Source organism: Pipra filicauda, unplaced genomic scaffold (assembly GCF_003945595.2).
Source record: "Pipra filicauda isolate LSUMZ 115617 unplaced genomic scaffold, ASM394559v2 scaffold28_size6257848_pilon, whole genome shotgun sequence".
In the NCBI taxonomy this organism is placed as follows: domain Eukaryota; kingdom Metazoa; phylum Chordata; class Aves; order Passeriformes; family Pipridae; genus Pipra; species Pipra filicauda.
This window is the reverse complement of record NW_024104409.1, coordinates 3859078-3881511: the sequence shown is the minus strand read 5'-3', so window position 1 is coordinate 3881511 and position 22434 is coordinate 3859078. Positions and strand designations below refer to the sequence as shown.

At 37.0% G+C, this 22434-nt stretch overlaps 1 protein-coding gene across 5 annotated transcripts in view; it reads left to right on the top strand.

Annotated features, from left to right (window-relative positions):
• Positions 1-22434, top strand: part of AKAP11 (A-kinase anchoring protein 11) — a 43800-nt gene that overhangs the window by 5397 nt on the left and 15969 nt on the right. For 4 of the 5 annotated variants that reach the window (XM_027720288.2, XM_027720290.2, XM_027720287.2 and 1 more), the window contains exons 2-8: positions 2560-2639; positions 3692-3799; positions 9353-9469; positions 12804-12851; positions 14297-14431; positions 15312-15576; positions 16034-20693. In XM_027720288.2, the coding sequence (XP_027576089.2) occupies positions 3740-3799; positions 9353-9469; positions 12804-12851; positions 14297-14431; positions 15312-15576; positions 16034-20693 (5285 nt within the window). In that variant the 5' untranslated portion in view covers positions 2560-2639; positions 3692-3739. The remainder of the gene's footprint in view (positions 1-2559; positions 2640-3691; positions 3800-9352; positions 9470-12803; positions 12852-14296; positions 14432-15311; positions 15577-16033; positions 20694-22434) is intronic. The other variant, XM_027720289.2, reaches the window with a different exon arrangement.

Sequence of the window (22434 nt, the reverse complement as noted above, 5' to 3'; positions counted from 1 at the left end):
TGCTCTTCCTGTCCATCCACTGGAGAGGTGTAGGAAGAGAAATTGCCAGTGAAGACTGAAGCAAAGAAAGTGTTGAGTACGTCTTCCCTGTTGTTACCGGTTTGCCACTTGTGTTCATCAGTGGGGACACGCCTCCTTTGACCTTCCTTTTCTGGCTTCATACCTGTAGAAGCGCTTCTTATTCTTTGCATCCCTTGCCAAGTTCAGCTCTAGCTTTGCCTTGACCTTCTGACCCCCATCCCCGCAAAACTGTGCAGCATCTTTGTACTCTTCCCAGAATACCTGTCCCAGCTTCCACTGCCTGTGCATTTCCTTCTTGCTCTTTAGGTTGACCTCAGCTGGTGTTACCTTGGTCTCAACTCAGCAATGCCAGTCTCATGCCTTCCTTTCCTGATTTCTTACACTCGGGGATGGGTAGCTCTTGTGCTCTGTGGAAAGTCTCCTTCTGCCATGTGTCTGAGGACAGTTTCCATGGGGCCCTATTGACTAGCTCCTTGAGCAGCTGGAAGTATGCTTTTCCAAAATTTACAGTCCTGAACTTAGTCTTTACTTGTCCCATATCAGGGCAGCAACTCCATCAGTGCATGTTTGCTGTGGCCCAGGGCATCTCCAATCTTAGCTTCATCTCTAATCACTGATTAGCTCACTTTAGGTTGGACCAACAGGTCTGGTGTTGTGTCCCTTCTGGTAGGGCTGTCTATTACCTGCCTTAAGAAGTTATCCTCCATGCATTCCGGCAGTCTCCCCCTGGAATAGCTTGCTGTGCTACTTTTGGAGTAGATACTGGGATGGTTGAAGTCCCCCCTCAGGACAATAGCCTGTGAACATGATGCCTGCTGTAGCTGGAGCAGGAAGGCTTTGTCAGCAGGTTCCCCTGGATCAGGCAGCCTGTAGTAGACCTCAACCACAAGGTTGCCTTGTTACCTCAGTTTCTTAATTCTTGCCCATAAGTTTTCAGCCTGCTCATGACTGTTCTTCAGAGACAGATCTTCATGTTCTATCCATTTCTTGTTGTAGAGGACAACAATTCAGCCCTTCCTTCCTAGCCTGTCCCTTCTTAACAGCCTGTAGCCATCCATAGCCACACTCCAGCCATGGGATTTGTCCCTCCAGGTTTCAATACTGGCAAGTAAGTTGTAGCCTTCTAGCAGCACAGTGGGTGCCAGCTCCTCCTGTGTGTTGCGCATGCTGCGTGCACTTCCGGAGATCCAACTTGCTAAAAAGGTACAGATGGTTAAACCTTATGTGGATATTTATCAGTTATTTGTGTGATCAATTTTTTCCTTTTTTTTTGGGTGTCTACTGATACATTATTCAGTAAAAGGAAAGTCCTGTTCCTCTTACATCTGATACTTCTGCCGTTTACTTCCTTTTTTGAGTTTACAGTAAGGGGGGAAATGAAATTTAATAGTAAAATTCAGTATGCAGAAGTAAAAGCAATTTTAAACTGTACGTTTTATTTACACAAATGTTTTGTTTGTCAGTGCTTTCACTTCCTTTCCAGTTAGTTTTAAAGTTTGTGTACCTCTCAGATGATTGGACCATTGTTATTTTGAAAATGGATAATAATTTTATATATTAAAAATAAAACCTCCAGGTTGTGTTGCATTGTCGGACAAGTGCGACCCTTCAGATCTCTGTGAAATGCGTGACAGACAGCTGAAATGCTGTAGATGGTGGGGAGAACCTGTGTAATTCAAGTGCAGAAGGACTGCGTGCAGACAAGACAAAATGGTTTTGGTGTTACGTTGATAAACCAGTACCGTTCCTGTCTGGTATCTTTCTGAGTCTGTGATTTACAAGTCTGTTGGTTTCATGAGTAGGTGACACTGCAGGTTCTGTTGATTCTCGGGTCTCTAGAGTTTAGTAGCAGATGACATAGAAAAATACTTAACCTACTGCCTGAAGGCAGTGTAACTGTAAACTATGGTACCTGAGTAAATACTGCACCCAACATGGTTATAAAGTCATCTCCATGGTGTACTATGCTGGGCTTTGTTCAAATTGCTACAAGGAATGATCAGTCCAAAATTGTAGAACACGGGTACTTGATCCTATGTGGAAAACCAGCTTTTCCCATAGGTGACTTTTTTTAGGACAAGGAGTGTCTAAGAGTATTACCCCAATATGGTTAGATTTATAGCGGATTAGCCATTTAAGATAGAGTAGTAGGGACAATTGGATTTCTTTTTCTTGCTTGATACTGTTCTGTGGCTTTTTTTCTTTTAAACACATTGAGTTTCAGCAGAAGAATTGTTGTGTTTTTTAATCTTCCATCCATAGTTTACTGTGAAATGAGTTTCTTACTTGTATTTATTATATTTATATATAGTATATAATCTGTCGTGTGCCTAGCTGCTTCATGTCATTGGCTTAATTTTCCAAACCAGACATCCAGTTAAGAGAGATGCTGTGCTCCAGAGATTAAAATGTTGCAGTTAATTTGCATAAATGTAACTTTTTTCCTGAGATTCTGTCAAGTTCATTTTTGTGAAGGAAAGCAGAAATCAAGGTGAAATGTCAATAGATGTGCCTAATAATAATCTCTTGCTATTGTAGAGAGTAGCCTCTTGAAGAAGTTTTACTGAAGAGGTACTGCGGTGGAGGAAGGCGAAGAATACAGTTACTTGATGACACTGGTAATCTTATTTAAGTTACTTATACCGAAGAACAAACCCATATAAAGATTTATTTCCCATATAAAGGGTAAATATGTGCTTGAAGTAAGATCAAGAAAACCTGTCTGGTCAGTTGTGCGAAGAAGACCCATACACAGATATCTTGGTGTTTTTTATTTAGCCTTCATTTTTACATGCATTTGCTCCTTGCCTGGTTTATTTTGGGCAGTCTAGGAGTTCTTTTTCCCAGTTAAATTGTGTGACTATGAGAAAAGCTGAATTATTAAAACTTCCACAGAACTTAAAAAAGCCCAGCACATACTTTCTGTCTTTAAGAACTCCCTATATTTATTGCCTGTTTTGGGGGATGTAGAGATGAATGAAACAAACTAGACTCATTGTTACTGCTTGAAGAGGGAAACTTGAAAAAATGTTTTCATTTCGTAGCTGTTTTTTATGTTCTTGTTGTTAGAACTAGACTTAAGATCAATAAGGGCAGCTGACTCGAGCAGAAACTCTTGTGACGTACTTCACTGAAGTGCTGGTGAATTCAGCTTTAGTCTGCTGTGTTTTGCCAGCAAAGACAGCTGCCCAGAGCAGGGCCAGAGAACTGAGTGTTGATCCGAGTTAGCCTGTAGTACCTTCAGTTGACAGAAATGACTAGGCCAGGTGGTTGAGTGGGTAAGTTGTACATTTGCCTCTCAAGATTGTCGAAGGGTAGTTCCAGCACATAGTAGGTACAGGAATCTGCTGATAGACTTTCAAGAGTATCAGTGACGGTGAAACATTATTTAATGTAGTGTTCCTCCTCACCCCCACGCAACCTTGAAATCTAGTTGAACTATGTAACTTACTGCAAGGTGTGTGTTCTATATTTCCTGTCTGGTCGTTAAGGCAGTACTTTTTAAAGGAAACTGTCAGTATGGATGGTGTGCTGCTTAATCTTTCTCAGTTTTAAAATGCTTTTTAATTGGTTTTTATTGTTGGTTCTTGTTTTGTCTACCTGCATTTTCAAAGTGGATACAAACTAAATGGATAAATATAAAATAATAAAATGTAATTGTTTTTTGTAGGTATTTTTGAGCTGACTTCTTTCATCAGATACTAAGACTGGTAAGATCATGGACATGTATGCCAGAGCTCAGGGCAATCGAATGAAACCAAGAATATCTGTGAAAAAGGTAATTATCTGTATTTAAATAAAAAAATATTTTAGAGCTTTTCGGCCTATTAATGAAGCAAATGAACTGGTTTGGTTGAGGTTTTTTGAGTATGGGGTTTTTCGTTAGTATGTTTTAATTGTGGTTGTCTGACATTTCAAGGAGGCAAAGAAATTGCCTTTGCTTTGGCATATTTAGTGTAATTGAACAGGGAGAGAGCATAATTTAAGGAAGAGGTGCATGCATTTGTCTTTCAAAGTGACATGATGAAATCATGATGCATTAATTTCCTAGACATTGCCCTGTTTATTGAAAGATAGCTTTTATTTTAGAACAGATTTTTTGATTTTATATGTAATAAATTAAAATACAAATATGTAGTCTTCATCGAGTTCTGTGAAGTCTGTGTTAGGGCTTCCTGGTAATATCTGTATCTTTAGATCTTGGTTTGTTGTCTGGTTTACCCTTCTGTTTACAGAAACATTTAGAAACTGCCTAGGTGAAAAAGAAAATATATCTAGCACTTACAAAAGATATGAGGGTTTTTTTTTTTATTTCAATAATATTTATTTATTTATTCTTTTAAATTTTGTCACTTTAGCTTGGAGAACATAAATACTCTTCCTCAAATTTTTTTGCAATTTATGTAAGTGCTTATTGAAATAAAAGTTGCAGTTTATCCTAAAGGAAAAAATTTATTTATCCAATTGTATTTCTCAAGGTAGTTGAAAAGAGGTGAGTTCATAGGTCTTTCCTGGTTACTAATAACTTTTTTATTTGCAAATTGCTGCAATGGTAGGAGAAACTGAGCAAGGAGGCACCTTGTCACATGAAAATTGCATTATTCTATTTCATAAGCAGATTTTGTTTTTTTAAGGAAACAGTGTCTGTGGTATGTGTCCTGTAGAAACTATTTGAATGCAAAGGAAAGTATTATGAGACAGTCAGTTGTTCCAGGTCCTGACACAGAATGTTAACAGACATATATTAAGCAGTTTGTAATTATGGGTGATATTCTTTCACTTTAAGACATACAGTATAAAACCTTCTATTTTATTGGTTTATGAGAACTTTCCAGCTCAAAGAGTTCTTTAATTACAGTTAAGTAATTTAGCATTCTTAAAGGACTTATTTAAATCTGTTCTTTATTTGTTTTTCTGCTTCAATTTACAAAACAAAACAAATACCACCCTCCCCATCACCCTCATGTTTTTAAACTTATGGGTTACAGAAACATCTTTCTAATAATGACGGTGACCAGTGATTCCTCACTGATTCTGATAGTTGCCTAAAATATTAGCTCTGTGAACTGCTCTAATTGCCATTAAGCATTCTGGACTGTGTGGTTCTAGAAATATGAATTTGACACTTCTTGAGTGTCTTGCAGAATTCTACATTTTCACACAGCCAGGCTCTAATGTTTTCATCTGTGGCTGCCTCTTGATGTTTCCCTGAGAAGTGGCTGTTCAGATTATAGTGTGGAACTTTCTCTCTCGTAGAGCCAGGCAATAGGGTGGTCAGAATTGCACTGTGTTTCATCTTCTGTTGATTCACAGAACATTGCGGTCTGATTCCTGTCCTCTTTGTAATACTTTGTCATAGTTAACAGGAATTGTTGCAGTAATAGGTCTTGAAAGTCAGTGCAAAGTTGTGGTGTGCACATTGAAATCCCAAGTTTCTGTTTTTACAAAATTGCCTCAAAATATTCAGTCCATTAAAATCTTACAGCCTCAAAATATTCAGTGCATTAAAATCTTTGAGCACATGATGAAATCAGGAAGAGCTTTGTTGCTTAAGAGAAGAGTAAGCATGACTCTCCATCACCCAACTTAATTTCTTTAGAGATTGTGGCATCTTACAGATTGTTTGAAATGTTAGAGAGCAGTTGTGTAAAACACTTAATGAGACCAAATACTGTAGAATTTGCTCTAGTGTGCTGTGAAGGATCTGTAGATAATGACTTTTTGATTTGCGAAGAGGACAATGCAAATCTTTGAATTGCTCAGTTGAGCTAGAGGTGTGACAAGGATTTTCATTATTCAGGTCTCAGCACCTTGATGATATTTGCATTTTTCCCCTGACATAACTTAGTAACTTTGAATCTGTGCTCAGGATTTCTTGCAAGATATGACTTTAGAATTTCTGTGAGAAAGGAGTACACAGGCTTAGCAAGTAGAGCCTTATATATTGCTTGGGTGTTTTTTGCCCATATGTCAATGTACATTGGAAGTAGTTGTACTATTTATTAAAACAAATGACCTACTTTTGCTGAAGATGACCTCTTGTCCTTACCTAAACTGAGCTTATAGTCTTGGGAACTTGCTAGTTTTCAGTTTTTAATGTAGTTGCTGTCTCCTTGTATGGGATTGTGAGAGAACCTGCTTATATTGTCTGATAGGAGGATTTCCCTGAAATTGAGTCCAGTCCTTTCCTGTCACAGGCACAACTTTGATAGGGATAAGAATATGAATAAGTTATTAAATATAGTCTCTCAGTTGGTGAGGGGAGTTTAACCCTCCCACCAAACCTACTGCTGGTTTTAAGTCTTTCTGAACCACACTGCGGTAATAGCTAAGAATCTTACAAATTTCAGGCTGAAGCTACTCAGCAGCAAATTTATACCTGTTCGTTCATGGCTGTCATTATTCTTCCGCTTAAATAATTTATTTTCTTTTGCTGATATTCACCCTTATGATTTTTTTTACAATTATGTCCTCTGTTAGCCTTGGTTTATGGAAACTGTGTAAACTAAGGTTTTAGTCTGCTTTTGTATGAAAGCCTCTGGATTCCAGTGATTATCCTTCATAGTCCTACTTTCTGTGCTTGTTGTGAGTTAATCTTCTTTTTACATGTGGATAATACTGTATGTGCAATTACACAGGATGTCCTTCTCAGTGACTGATGTCACTTCTTTCACTGAAGGATGCACATTTGCTATTTTCAGTGCTGTATCATATTGACCATTCATTGCTATACCACGATCAAGAAGTCAACTCAGATCTTTTATTTCCTAGCTTGTGAATTTGCAATTCTGTCTTAAAGCTTGCTTTTAGTTTTTGAGGACATAACTTTATGCTTCCTATGGTTGCATTTTAAAACACTGTCACGTTGGGCGGGTCCTTCCTGTATGATATTCTTCTTCTTAGCTGATGACACCTGCTTACTTCAATTATCATCAGTTTTCATCTCATATTTACTTTTTTTTCCTCATTAAATGTATTAATGATGATGGTGCTTGACATCAGTCTCAAGATAAATTTTGAGGAAGCTGGTTACTGACCTGCATCAGCTATTCTCAAAATCGTCGCTGTATTGTCTCTATTCAGGCAAAGTCTTCTTTTCCAAAACCAGCTCTTTTAGTAAACTCTGTCTTTATCTGGTTTTGTTAACTCTTCATATACTTCAATCTAAATAATCTACGAAAGTCACAGATAAGTGAGATTTTTTCTATGTGTATGTGTTTTGCATGTTAATTTCCATATCTTTACTATTTTCACATTCTGAACTTTTTTGTATTTGTTAATATGGTCTGAAAAGCATGCATCACTTGCTCCTCATTTTAAATATGATATTTTATCTCTTTGGTTACATACTGCTACCATGGGCTACCAGACCTGCATATAGTCTTGTATGCTGGTTCTTCCAGACCTTAGGGAAATTTTTACATTTGTTTCATCTTTCTTCTTCTCCCACTTCAAATTAATATTCTCCAAAATGTTGAATTTTGCTTCACCTCAGTAGTTCCTCATACCATTCTCTGGTTCATAGTTACCTATTCTGCCTTTCAGATGTAAAACTAGGGAACAGTACTTGCTTATAAATAAGATGTATGTAATAGTTTGTAGCTTTAGAAGACCCAACTAGAGAATAACAATGAGCCCTTCTCAAACCGGAGCACTGTTGGCTTGCAGAAAATTAGCAGGTCACGACATACGACTTTTTTTTTTCCCCCTAATTATACAAATTACTTTTGTACAAGATGAATGAAGGAGTTGCTGGGGAGCCGTCTTTGAGTAATATTGCAGCCACCTGTAAATTTGGAAGATCCAGAGAATCAGAGAAAGACACTAGCAGCATACTTTGGAAAGTACAAAGATACATTACTGAACTGTGGAAGTAAATTACAACTGAACATGTGGGGGCAAGAGAATAGATAAAAATGGAAATTTGGCGAATACTTCATTAATTTATTTCAAATGAACCAATAAAGTGCTTTTTAAAATAGTTCAGCTGTAGCTTTTCTATAACAGTTACTGCTTTGACTTCTTTAGCGTCACTTGGCCTTGACTGTCAGGTTGCTAGTCTGAGCCTTGTTTGCTAACATTCTGAAATGTATTCTGGTAATTTCAAGGATCCTGATGTTCTGATTTGCTTTTTTCTATTCATTCTAGAAATGCTTTCCTAATTTTGTGTTGCCATGAGCACAAGAATGGTGACACTGGCCCTGCTCTAATACTTTGATTTCCTATGTAGTAGTACTTGATACTGCTTTTTATACAGGGAAAAAATAAAATCTTTCTTGAGGTTTAACTGCAATATGTAAGATCACCTTTTATATAAAGGGATTGCTTTTGTTTCGGGAGTATCAGAAAGGCATAGCATTCTCTGACTAAATTTGCTTATGAGGCACTTCTGCTATTGTTTGAGAAGCTATGCAGATTTGACGTAGCTTGTCATAAGTTGGACACTGATTTCTCACATCATTTTTTAGCAGGGTAATCTTTTAGAGAATAATTAAATGGATTAACAATTTTTAACCATACGATGATCTTATTTGTCTTCTTAACCTTACAACTTGCTAGAGAAGATGACAGTTTTAAATTTTAAAAAAAAATTACTGACTTCCTAAAACAATTGCGAGGATATTGCCTCTTTTATGAGCTGAGCGAAGCAGTTCTGTTGTTGTTCTGTCGTCCTATTTGCCTTCTGCACTTTGTTACGCTAGGAGAAAGTCTTGGATTCTTCAGCCTTTTTTAGCCCTCTGTGGATGCTTGCATGTCACCATAAGTGTTATTATAAGAAATATTACAAGAAGTGTTTACGTGGAATTAAGTTACAGTTGTTTCGTATCTTTCACAGAATGGGGAAGAATGTGTGTGGATTTTCTTGGGTTTTTTTGTTTGCTTGTTTGTTTTCTTTCCCTGTGACTTTTGAAGCCACCTGCATGACTTTTCTTGGCTAAAATTGCTTTTCGTCTTATTTAAGGAAAAGCTGTTGAAGAAATTCCATATATAGGCTTCAATGCAAGGAGTAGATGGTGTTTGGATTTCTTCTTGGATTCATCTGTTCTTTTTTTCCAAGTCTTATGTGTTCTTATCTTTTTTCTTTTTTCTTTTTTAAACGCAGAACCTATTTTGGAATAAAAATATTGCTTGAAGAAAACAACTTACCTGTTTCAGTTCCATATCCTAAAGTGAATTTAAACTTCAAACCTGATGATTTATATACAAAGTAATTTGAAATAGTAATTAGAGTAGGGAAGCCTATGGGGGACAGGGGAGAGATGAATGGACCATGTTTCCGAAACTGAAAATGCTTTTTTTTTTTTTAATTTTTCTTTTAATTATTTTTCAGAGTTTTGGTGAAGGTATACTGCACTCTATGAAGTCACTGCTACACAGCAGGAAAGAGTTATGCAAGGTATCAGCAGAGGAATGCCTAAATCGGGAAGAAGAAGATAATTTTATTGAGGTTTGGCATAATGTTACCATTTATGTATATTTTTATGGCTATGATAGAAAACAGTTTCGCTTGAAACAGTATGGGAAGTTGCAGGATAGTAAACAGGAACAATGATTCAAGTTACTGGCTGTAAAATCTGTACCCTGTATTGTCATTCTTGAATTCAGTCACTGTAGTCTTAAGCTGTGACATTTCAAGATGACATTTCTCTGCTTTGGTAGAAAACCAAAATATGTAAATAGATGACTTGGGTGGTACTGCATTTGTGAGCATTTCTGTGATCAAGGTTGTGTGGATGGTATCCTAACAAAGTGGCAGAACATTTTGATCCAGGTCTGAAGATAAAAGTTAAAGTGATTTCTTGTTTGCCCTGTGCTTAGCAGTAAAAGCTGAAGCTTAAAATTGCAAATCTAGACTTGTTTTACGTGAATACAGGTGGGCTTGAAAACTGGACAAGGTCTGGGGAGAAGTAGACCTGAACAGAATGCAGGACTGTCTAGGTAAATCTCAAACTGTAAAGAGGAATTACTAGAACTGTTTGAGTTACAAGACTTAACAGCAACTTTCCCAAAGGGAAAAGAAAAAAGGTAAGAAGCAATGTGTACTGTGTAACTTGTATTAAGTGTTTTTCAAGACTTCTAATTAGTAGTTGACAGGCCTGACAAGGAGCTTAGAGAAGGAGAGGATGACTTAAACTGGCCATGCAGAGGAGCTGAGACAGGGAGAAATGAAGGAAAGACAACTCAGGAAGTGGTTAGGGAGACTGTTAGGTAATAGCATAAGGAGTAGCAGGAGGAAGGCAAGAGGCAGATTGTGTGTCTGGCAGAGAGGAATTAAGATTGCCTGGATAACACCAGGGATTTTGTGATTGGATACAGTCAGGGGTTGTGACTCTATGGAATGTTTGGGGAGCAGGCAGGAAGCTAAATTTGTGAAAGATAAAAAGCTGTGGCAGATTAAGGTAAAGAAGAAGAGCTATGCAGAAAAACCTTGGCAAAAAAACCCCAAAAAACCTATGGCAAAACCTTGTCTGTATCTGACCAGATGGACCATGCTTTAGAAACCTATGAAGCATTTTTCGTCTTGTGTTGCCAGCTATATGTCAGTTATGTTTTATATGCCTGCACTGATGGTCCCTATGGAGAAAAATAGCTGACTATATTAACTACTTTATTAGAGCAAGCAATTAAGAGCCCACTGGTTGAAGTGTAAGAGGGTCAATAACCTACCACAGAACAGGTATTTTTTCCTTATGGAAATATAGGAAAGATGTGGAGAATGATGTTAATGGAATATTATTAGGACTGCAAAGATAATTACTCAGACTTCAGCAAACCAGTATTTAGGTTTTCCTGTACCATTTTATGATAACCTTTGAATACGGCATCTCATACACTATTTTTGGTTTAAAAAAAGGTCTTGTGTTACTGATGACCTTTTTTATTTCCCTGGCCTACTCCCCAACAGCTTTTGAATTGGTGTACTAACTTCAGACATGTTCAAGGTATTAAAAGGTGATTATTTTTCTGTGAAGACTGGCACAATAAAGAAATCTAAATTAATCATTGAGGCAAAAATAGGCAAACTCAGTAGGGGTGTGGTCTTTTTGACAGCAGTCTGCTGACCACTCAGTGTACATACTGTTCTTCATTTGTGTGAAGCTGTTACTCCTGCGTACTGCCCTGTCTTGCACAGTGAATTATCCCGTGAGAGCAGGGAAGGGTTGGAATCATTATCTTGAGGAAGAGGAAGGGGCATGTATGAAGACATCTGTTAAAAGTACCAAACAAAACTGCCAAAAAACCCCCAAAAGCAATAAACTCTAAAGCCTCTCAAAATGTTCTTCAGAGAACTAAGTTTTTTTCCCCAAGTCCTTTAAATTGTTTGATATTTTGCTGCTTCTGTGGAGGAATTCAATTCACATTGTAGGTACTGTAGAGATAAAAAGACATAGAAGCTGAAAAGTGTCTTGAAGATACTGTGCAGATGAATTATTTAGGAGTTGAAGAGAAGATGTAGGAGTTGAAAGGTAATGTTACTCAAACAGGATTGTTTCACAGTTAACACAGTGAATACGGTGGTGGAGATGTGTAATTTGTCTGGAGCGATTTGGAATGCTGCTGTGAAGCATTGTTTCGTTTATGATGTTGTCATAGCTGACATGAGTGGATGTATGTGGGAAGATGTTTTCTGGGGGCATGAGATCTTTTTCCCAGCATGAGACTCTCTGAAATAAAGACATCAGAATTTTTCATAGTATGATTCCAGTTTAAAAGAAAGTTTGAGGGTTTTTTTTTGTCACACTTCGAAAGAACATATTCAAAACACAAATACAGTTCAAATAGAATTGTTTTTCAGCTATTTCTTTTTCTAGCTCTGTAATTCTCAGAGATTCTGTGTATATACAGGCAGGTAGCTGAACCAGTTAATAATAAATTAATGTAAACATAGTGATGTTCTTTGGAGTAACGGGAGTAGTTGCTACAAATTTATGAGCTGTGGCTTTAATACATAAAATTCAGTCTGTTTCGTAGTGCTCTGAAATAATGGAACCTAAGCCATATGAAACTAATTTCAAACATCAGTGAAAGTATTTAGTCTTTGTGCTTTATTCCATATCTACAAAATGGAAACAACATTTATTTTCTGACAACCGTGTTTTGAAAATAAATGCCTTGGGATTTTTTGGAGCATGCAGATACCCTATTGATTTGTCGTTAGGGAAATACTAAGTGAGAACTGAGGAAATCTGAGGAAATCTGATGTTTGAAGTGAAGTTAAAGGTTTGTCTACTTGGATATGGCGTGCAAACATGTGGCTTCAGTAATCCGTTGTGTTTTGGCCTTAGGCTAATCAATTTACATGGCAAATTGTATAATGTGTTGGCTTTACACTTTCTTTAGTATATGCAAATGTGTAACAGTTTATTTTAGCATGGACAGATTTCAGACTGGAACTGTTTTACACGTGCCCAGCCTGAAGCAAGGACAGATGAGCACTGATCTTTGCAAAATTGTGTTTATTTTAACAGATGTAATGAGGTTGGTATGTGTTGCTCTGTATGTACCAGTCACTAGAAAAATTTCTGTATAGTGGATTTTAAATGTTGTATATGCTCTTCAGCCTGGCCTGACCTTTCACAAGTCAAATAGTATAGGATTACTAGTCTTTATGAAAAACTGTGTGCTACTGTTTGAGCAAACTATGCTACCCTAAGTTATGGTTATTGTGGCAGTGGAATGAAACTTTGTTACAGTCTGCTGAATTTTTAGCTCTTAAATATCTGCAGAAAACAAAAAAGTTCTTTTCTGTACTTAACTATGTTAATGTATTTATTTTACAGATTACATTTATAGGTTTTGCTGAAGAGATGGGTACTACTCGCTTGCAGGTACAATATATATCTGTCTATACTGGAAAATAGTAGCTGGTGCTTTCTTCTAAGTAGTACCTAGTTTTGTAAATTGAGGAATTTTGGTGTTTGAGAAATGAAACAGATGTATCTTGAGTACGTAAAAGCCTAAGTTTCAAATGCCATTGAAAGCTTGGAAATAATTATTTTAATATTATAATTGGTGTTTTGTATGTATTTATAATATTATCTGGCTCAGTCTTTGTGTTAGGATGGTCTGGAACAACTTATTTAAATGTGGCAGAAGGGGATGATTGACTGGGGGAAGTGTTTAGATGGGAAGGGGCTCGTTTGGTTTTGGGTTTTTGTGGGTGCTTTCTTGGTTTGGGTTTTGTTGTTGTTACAAACGTGTGTATCAGTATTTTAGTTTGTAATCTTCTCCTTAGTTGAGTTGTGCTTATTCATATGCTAGGGTTGCATGTGTGAAGCTAAAACTTTATTGAACTGACTGCTAGCTGTGAATTGCTGGTGGGGGGCTCAGGAGTCAGTATTATGGCTATGCCTTAAGATAATGTTCTGGAGAATTAGATGAGTAAATATTATTTTAAAAGGTGGAGTGTAGCAAACTAGGAGGATTATAATGTGTGATTTTTCATAAGCTAAGGATTTAGTCTTCCTATACAACTTATACATCAGTATAATTCATAACATGCATCTTCACAGTGCAATTCCACAATTCTACTCTGTCTAGATCCCAGTAGATAGAGATTGCTGTAATAGTTTACTGATGTTTAAAAATGAATAAAGAAACTCTGAATCCGTTTGTCTTCCAACTTATATCAGTGTTCCTGTTAATCAAATTGTAATAACACTAGACATTCTTTCAAGGATGAATAAGAACTGTTTGATTGTCTATAATTGGATGGAATTTAAAGAAAATTGGACAGAGTACGTTTATGGAGATTTGCTTTGAACCATAGGGATCAGCAGTGTTTGGGCTGTTGAAAAAAACCCTATAAATCTTTCACAGGCTTCTTCTATATTAGGTAAATCTAAAGGTTATCCAAGGTCTTGCTTTAAGAAATGCCTTGTCCTTGTTTTTGTAATAGGGACTTAGAACACTGTTCCAATAAAGCACACCAAGAGCATGTAGAGATCCACTGAGAACCATTATTAGCTGAGGTCAGTGTTTGTAGTTGTGTAGTTTGTAGGATGTGCAGCTGCTTTTCAGCACTTACAAGATTCTCCTCTATGACTTCTAAGCATCTTCCAAGTATGGTCTGCATTAAAGCTTGTTTACACGAGCTTTACACCACAGTTAGAGCGAATAAGTGGGGGATGGAGCAAGAAATAGGGAATAAAAAAAAACTTTACCAAAATTAGTAGCTGTTACTATTTAGGGGGGATATGAGATCAAACCCATTGTCATTTACAAGTTATTTTTTTGACTTGATATTCTCAATGTGTTTGTATATTTAAATCAGGAGTTGTCAGCTGTTTCTGTAGAGCTTCCAGATGTTCTGAAATCGCTCCAGTTGCGCAAACTAAAAGAAAACGAGGCTATATTTCTAAAAGATGTAAAGAAAACCTTGGCAAAGCCTTTTGTCATGAAACATCAGGTAAAATTTTTCTGTCTTCTTGCATGTCAGAAGCATTGTATTTCACCTCCTAAAGAGTTCAGTCATATCGCACCTTGTCTTGCTTTTGGTTTCAGGCCATCTTAGCCACAGTAGTATTAATGTTATATTTCTGTGATTCCATGAAAATGGATGTCAGAAAATATCAGAATAAACCGTGCTGTATTGTTTACAGAAAATATTCAACAAATATTTAATTATGGTGCTGATCCCATGTTTCTGCTAGGCTGTAGTCCCTTTCACTGCCAATTTGGAAAGAATATGAAATTTGGCAAGTTACCCTTCTCTGCTCTGCTCTGCTCAGATACAGCTTTCATCTTCAGCAGACTTTTCTTTTTGAAACAGAGATGCCAAAAATTACGTGAATGTCCAGTGGACTCCTGTCTTGCAAAAAAAAAAAATTACAATTGTAAATGCTGTTAATGATGTAATTTCCATTATTTTTATTTTGATACTGTTCCCATTATTGCCAAGGTAATTATATTCTTTCCAATTACAAATGTTGCATATAAGATAAAAAATACCTTGAAGAAACAAATATCCTATAAACTGAAGTACTGTTCAACATAAATGTGCAGAAGAAATACTGTCTTCCTCTACGAATTTTCACATGCATTCTTTAATAGATTCTTGGAAACCTATTATCAGAGTTGTGTTACATTATTGCAGTGAAATATTGAGAATGCAGAAGTTATGGAATTGGTGATTCTAACTGTCACTCTACACAATTTTCTTATATTTAAAGTATTTCTGAATTATTTACTCTTCATAAAAAATGCATTGAAGAAATCCCTTGCTACTCCTGACAATTGAATTGTTCTAAGATTGCTATATTTGTTTTCTTGTTGCTCTCTTTTTCAAGAATCAACTTGCTGAAGTGTTTTGTGTGGTGAGACTCTCTCCTTCATTCCCAAGGATCAAAGTTGATTATATATTTACCTTGCTGAGCAAGTATACCACAGGCATAAGATATGCAGTAGAAATAAACTCTTCACAAAAACATCAAACGGAGACATCCCACGGAGAAGATGATGACACTAATCACTCAGTTTCTTCAATTGAGGATGATTTTGTTACTGCTTTCGAACACTTAGATGAAGATGAACCTTCAAAGATACAAAGTGCTGGTAAGTTCTTGCACATTGTATCCTTGTAGAAATTGGTATTTGAAATTTAGGCTGTTGGGATTTAATATGAAAGTAAATGTAAATGAATAGTGTAATGTAAATGAAATTAATGATGTTTTGTAAAAGGGTATTGGGCAATTGAAAAAATAATTTTTTGCTCTTTTCACCACAGTTTACCAACTCATAAACCAAAGATTCTAATCTCAGTGTCATATGTATATCAAATAGAATCTTAGTCTACTTTGTGTGCTAAAAATACATTAATTTGTGAGTGATTAGATTTGCGTAATAGGATTTGAAGAAAATGAAAGGTTTCTTTAATCATGAAAGATAAGCTAGCATTTTGCAACAATAATAAACCCAGCAGTTGCCATTAAAATCTGCCCTGTTTTCTGCAGTTTTGTGGAAGTTCTTGATTTTGAAGCAATCTTTTTTTACCTTTTTTTTTTTTGTTCAGGTGAGTGCAGCTTTGCTTCTCAAAACCATCGAGATGCTGCTTCACAGACCATCCCTGCTCAATGTTTAGAAGCTGTTGACTCAAAGATCCTTGTAGGTTCTGCGCATCGAAAGTCATCTGCCAGATCTTCTACTTTGATTGATATTTTGGGACTTAAGGAACTGTCCTCAGTAAAGAATTCAGTAACAACCTCAATTTCTGATCCTTGGATACAGAGGAGTTTCTATAAGCCATATAATCCTTCTGATCAAGGTGTTAATTTTTTACGTAAAACATTGTTTTCTTCCTCTCCAGCTGAATCCTCTGAGTCAGACTGCTCCAGCCCAAGCCCCATCATCTTCTTAGATGAAGAAGGGTATCAAAAAAGCTTAAAGGCAAAACTTCAGCTGCCAAAAATTCCAGTAGTGAAAGATGGTATAGAGGATTCAGACTCAGAAGTAAGTGAATTTTTTGATAGTTTTGATCAATTTGATGAGCTGGACCAAGCCTTGGAAAACTCTTGTAAAATTATTAGGGATCCCATCCTAGGGAGTCCCTCCCAGAAAAGGAGGACTGCCCATGAAAAATTGTCTTCTGCAAGCATTACAATGAATCCTCAGAAATTCAATTTTGATCGTCCGACTCTCCCAGCCAATGTAAAGAAACCAACTCCTCGTAAGCCAGAATCACCGTACAGCAGCATCTTTGAGGTCCCGGATTCCCCTCGCCCAGTTAAAACATCAGGGGAAGAGAATGGAGGCTTCTTCAGCCCTATTAGAACATCAGCTTTCAGTCCACTAGGGAGCTGTGGTTCTTCCGAATGTTTGTGTCGAAGTAATCTTGGTGGAGATAGGACAGGTCAAAATCACCATGATGCAGCTTATAATAGTTACTCAGCATATGCTGATAGTGTTTCATTTGAAATACTTGGTTCTGTTTTTTCTTCTGAGCCCTCATCAGAAAAAGTATGTGCAGGAAATGATTCGAAGCACAAAAGGATTGCTTTGAAAGAGAAAAAAAGGCAAGCTGCAGATCTCAAAATGAAAACTAGTAAGGAACCAGATAAACAAGCAAAATCTAAACATAAGTCACTTATGATTAGAGATAGCATTCAGAAATTTGCAGCTGAATTGGTTGAAAAAAGTTTTGGCAGTGCATTTAAAGACCTGCAAAAAGGTGTTTCTTCATGCACCAATGCACTCTGTCATTTGGCTGCTAGGTTGACTTCTTCAGTCTTTCAGATGGCTTTTTATGAGATTGGAAGACGTAGAGCAATCTCCCTGAAGCAGCGTGCCATTAATGGGATAGCAAACTTTTTGGTGAGCGAAGCTATAACTGCTGCTTTGAAAGAACTGTGTCACGTAAAGAAACAAATATTTACCAACACCGTTGCACGGTTTGCAGCAGACCTTGCTGAAGAACTTGTGTTTGAAGGAATCATGGAAGTATGCCAGTTCTCATATCCATCAACACCTACAGCTTCACAGCCTTCATCATTTGATTACGAAAACAAAGTGGTAAGATCCTATGCCCGAGATTTGTCTGAATCTGTCATTCAGGAGGCATTTATTGAACTATCTCAGGTTGATGTGACCTTCACAACACAAGCAGCCATTAGTGTTTCCATGGACAATATTAAATATGTAAGTGCAGAAAGTATGTTAGAGTCAACACAGACTTCCACAGTTTTTCCTAGTTTTAATGATAGGATAGGACTAAAGCCAATCCAAGATTCCAAGAAGGAATATACAGTACAGCAAGCTCTCTTTTGCACCTCTGGTTTTGTAAGTTCAATACCTGTGCCCTTAGCTGGAAGAGCTCTTTGTCAACAACAGGTTTCCTCTGATGCTTACAAAGCAAAAGCGTCTAGTATTCCAAATGCTGATGACAATATGAAGGTATTCAAAGACTCCACTCATCCATTTTTCACAAGCAGAAAGAGAGAGGAGGAAGTCTCTTCTTTCAGAAGTATATATCTAACTTCAGATCACAGTCCAAGTACTGAAAGTACTCCATCAATCTTTTGTAACCATAATGATACCAAACTAACAAATAACAGATCTGGAATAAACAGTAGTTCAGAATTAACAAGTGGGTCAAAAGGCATTAATACTTTCTCTGGAACTATGGTAGATATGATAGTGAATGAAGCTTATGAAGCCATAACCTCATCTAGAGTAACAAAAGCAGTAGAAGAGTATACAGATTTTTTAACAAGAAAAATAATAGATAAAAAACCTTATGTGCAGGGTATTGGTGAAGACTTCCCCAAGAATATGTTTGCAGATCATTTGGCCAAGTATGTCATAAAACAATCTGTGGATGAAAGTAAAACTGTGTTATGTAACACTAGTGAGAATTTAACATGTAATATGAGCTCACAGACCTACGGAGATACCAATCGAAAAGAACAGTGTGTGATAAAGAAGCAAGAGGCTGAGAAACAAAGTAATGTTTCTATAATCGTGGAACAACAACAGTTGCCTTTGAATAATCCATGTATATTTCTTACTCCAACTCATTCTGTTCAGTGTTTTTCAGAATCTAAAGATTGTTGGCAGGAACAAAAAGGACATAGGTTTTCCTCAAAATCACCACCTCCTTGTTCCACTGTGACTTTTGCGAAGCATGTTCTAGAGGACTGTACTGACATGGGAAGCTGTTCAATAACGTGCTTAAACAAGCCTTCAAAAAAAAAAGATACCCAGAAACTATCAGCAGGAGCTTTGAATTACAGGCAGGCTGATTGTTTTCTGCATGCAAATAGCTTTTCTTCAGTGATGTTTGGCGGTGAAGGTGATTTGCAGATGGAAGAAAAATCAAGTTTCAAACATGGAAATACCTGTTTAATGCCCAATACACCCCCACCGACTCCTTTAGTGCCATGTGAAGGTACTTCTGAAAGGAACCTAAGAAAACTGTCAAAGAAACTCAAGGGAGAATTAGCAAAGGAATTTGCACCTGCAACACCACCTTCTACACCCTACAATCCATCCATTACTGATTTTTCTGAAACTGAACATGACTCTTTGGAAAATGAGGAATTTATGCTGAAACTCATGCGATCCCTTTCTGAAGAAGTGGAAAGTAGTGAAGATGAAGATCATTCTCTAATGCCTGTTGAGAAAGGGGAGCATTTGGAAAAAACAATTCAGTATGCAGATTGTTTAGCTAGCCATATAGTTTCGATAGCGACTGAAATGGCTGCTTCCCGTTTAGATGGCAAAACAAATGAAAGAGATGCTGGTAGGCAGTTTCAGTTAGGTATGCAAAAGAAAATATGTGGATATACTGCATTTATAAATATCCCAGAAGAGACATGCAATTCTTTATGGAATTATGCAGGTGATATGGCAGGAAAAGTCATCAACGAGGCTAAGAAAGTAGTGAAATCAAAGCATTGTAAACTGTTGAGATTGAAGCGGGTTAACTGTCAAGTGGATTGCTTTTATCTGAGAAAAGGCGATAAAGATGGTAGTTCAAAAGAAGGGTTTGGTCCAGTGCAGGACCAGTGGCTTGGGGAGAGAGGTTCATCTGTGCTTACTTTACCACAAGGTTCGGGCATGACAGGTTTGACTTCCAAGTACCCGAGCTGTGAAAGTGTGACTGACGAATATGCAGATCACATCATTCGAGTTTTGAAAAGAGAAGGTGGTAGTGCTGAGCTGTTAATGGATCAGTATGCTAGCAGACTTGCTTACAGGTCTATCAAATCGGGCTTGCAGCAAGCTGCTAGAAAAACCAAATTGCGATATAACAGAAAGACATGTCCTGGGCAAAATGCACAGGTAAATGGTAAACTGGAGCTGATCAAAGCAGTGAATAAAGATGCAGTACAGCCAGTGAAAAGCAGCATTCATCACTGTGAAGGCCAAATGTATGAAAGGAGTTTTGGCGCACAGAGAACAGAATGTACCGAGTTGTTGCATTTTTCAGGATCCCTTGCTCACAGTATCACTTCTGATGTCAGGAAGAAACTGAAAATGTCGGGAGCGTCTTTGCCGAAGTCTCTAACAGATTCCTGTCTATATAAAAAGACTGAATTTGATGAACTCACAGGGGATCTCATTAAAACAAGACTTTCTAGGACATTTCTTCCTTTCTCCCGAGATCATAAACTGTATCATAGTACAGGTAGTATAAATGAAAATGGCTACACTGAAGGCATAATTCAAGCTATAGAACAATATGCTAGAAAAGTAGCAGATGATACTCTAGAAATGAGTTTAGAGTCGGCTGTTCTCCGTGTGGCTGAAAACAGAAAAAGTGGCGATAAGCTCTCATATACTGAGAAACTGTCTCCTTTTTCTGGAACTGTCTGTAGATGCTGCAGTATGAAGGAACATCGGTACTGTACAGAAAGTATGTCTCATCGTCTACCTGCACAAGAATCCTGCATTCCAGTGAGGCATTTACTTCATTCTGGATCGGGTGGTGCCTGTCAGAATTCAAGAGTGTTTCAGCTTGATATTCCCAAAATTCACGTTGATGTAGAACAGAGGACAGTGTTTTCGGACAAGGGGGCTACTGCGGCCATAGAGAAAGCAGAAAGAGAGCTGAGTTACACAAGTCTGACAGCTGACAGTGGTATTGGACAAGACGGAGTCAGTTTTGCTGAAAGCCTTACTACTGAAATAATGACATCAGCTATGACTAATATTGGTCAGGCAGTTACCATAAGGTAATATTAATTTTTTCTTTTTTGTTGCATTTTGTACCAGAAAAAGGATCGTTAATACAAATATGTGCTCAGAAGGAATTTTAATATATGTTTTCTTAGAAATGCACACTTTATTTTCTGAATGTTTTCTCTTTTTCTTCTGGTGATATTTATATAATTCAGAACTAGGAAAAAAAAAGCTTTTTTCCACCTGTGTGAGCTTGAAACCAAAGTTTCTATGTATATCAGCATGGTTATGTTCCAGTAGGTGACTAATAAGTGGAATTTATCATTTCAACTTGAAAATACTACCTGCAGTAAAGAATACTAGCCCTTACAGGTTTTGTTGATCTGTGAGCTGTGACAAAATCCAGGTTTGCTCCCTATTTGTATTTCCTCTTCAGCATCTGGTGCTGGCTGAATGAGCCACTGCTTTGTAGTACGAAGGCTTAATTTTTATAATGGCCGTGTTGTAGTAGTTTCCTTTTTACTGGGGAAAAAAAAAAAAGCCCAACCTGTTACTTTAAGAAAAAACAACTTATTAACCACACTTTATGTTATAGAATAGTAATACAATAATTAAGGAATTGACTTTAAAATTCATATGTATTTAACAAAGCATAACATACTGTTTTCCTTTTAATAGGCCTATAAATAGGAAATACATGCCACAATGAATTTGTGACAAAAAACAACTGTTTCTTAAAACAGACTGTGCAGTGATCAGATTGAAATCTCCTCTTCAGGTCTAAGAGCTATCCTTACCATGTTGTATTTTAAAATTTGAAGTAATATTTATATTTCTACTGTGTACTTTTTTGAGGGCCATCATGATGGACAATAAAATTGATTATTTTGTTTTCAGTGGGTGAAGGCCACAGTGGGACTGAACTAAATTTTTCAAGGTCTGATATGAAACACATACATACTAACAGCATAGAAGTGCTCATGCGCAACCCGGTTGAGTCCTTACTCAGTGTGTGACAAAAGAGAAAGTAGTCATGTGGTGATGTTTTTCTATACCTACAGTATCAAGGATAACACTTCATTTAAAAATTCTAGTTAGAATATGTCAACAACAAAACACAGGGTTCAAAGAAATATTGTTTATTAGTAAATTTGTGACAAGGAGGCGATATGAGAGTTTTACTCTGACAAAATTTATAAATGTTTTTACATTGTCGTCTAATGTGTGCTAGGTAATTCATATGTTTCTTGAGAAGCTGCCTTGTGTGGTGTAGAGAACTGCTGCTAGTGCTGATATAACTGTAAATAAAAATGGGGAAAAAATGACCTTTGTACTACCCTGGTGGGTTCCAGTTCAAGCTGCATATTTGCTTCATATGTTTATAGATAATCACAGTTTGCCCATGAAAGTTAGTTCATAACTGCATGTTCTCATTTTGTAAGTTTTTTTTGTGTAAGGAGTTCAAACTTCTTCAAATCAGTTTTTTGAAGTATCTTCTATAGACTACCTTTTATGGGCTATGCTTGATTGATTGTTTTTTGGATAAAAAAATGAAACTTATTTCCTGGGGGAAAAATTCTGTACAAGCCCTGCATTGCTACACTTTCTTGAAGGAGGAAGACAAATCTTTTTCTACAGAACAACCTTTTTAAAAAATAGAATCCTAACATTTTAGACACCAGCTCATACTTAAGCATTTTGCCTGCAATAGCAGACCACCTAGCTGCTTGTACCAAAAGCAGACTGGGGAAAATAGCCAAACTTGTCCTATGGTGAACAAGTTCAGAAATGGTA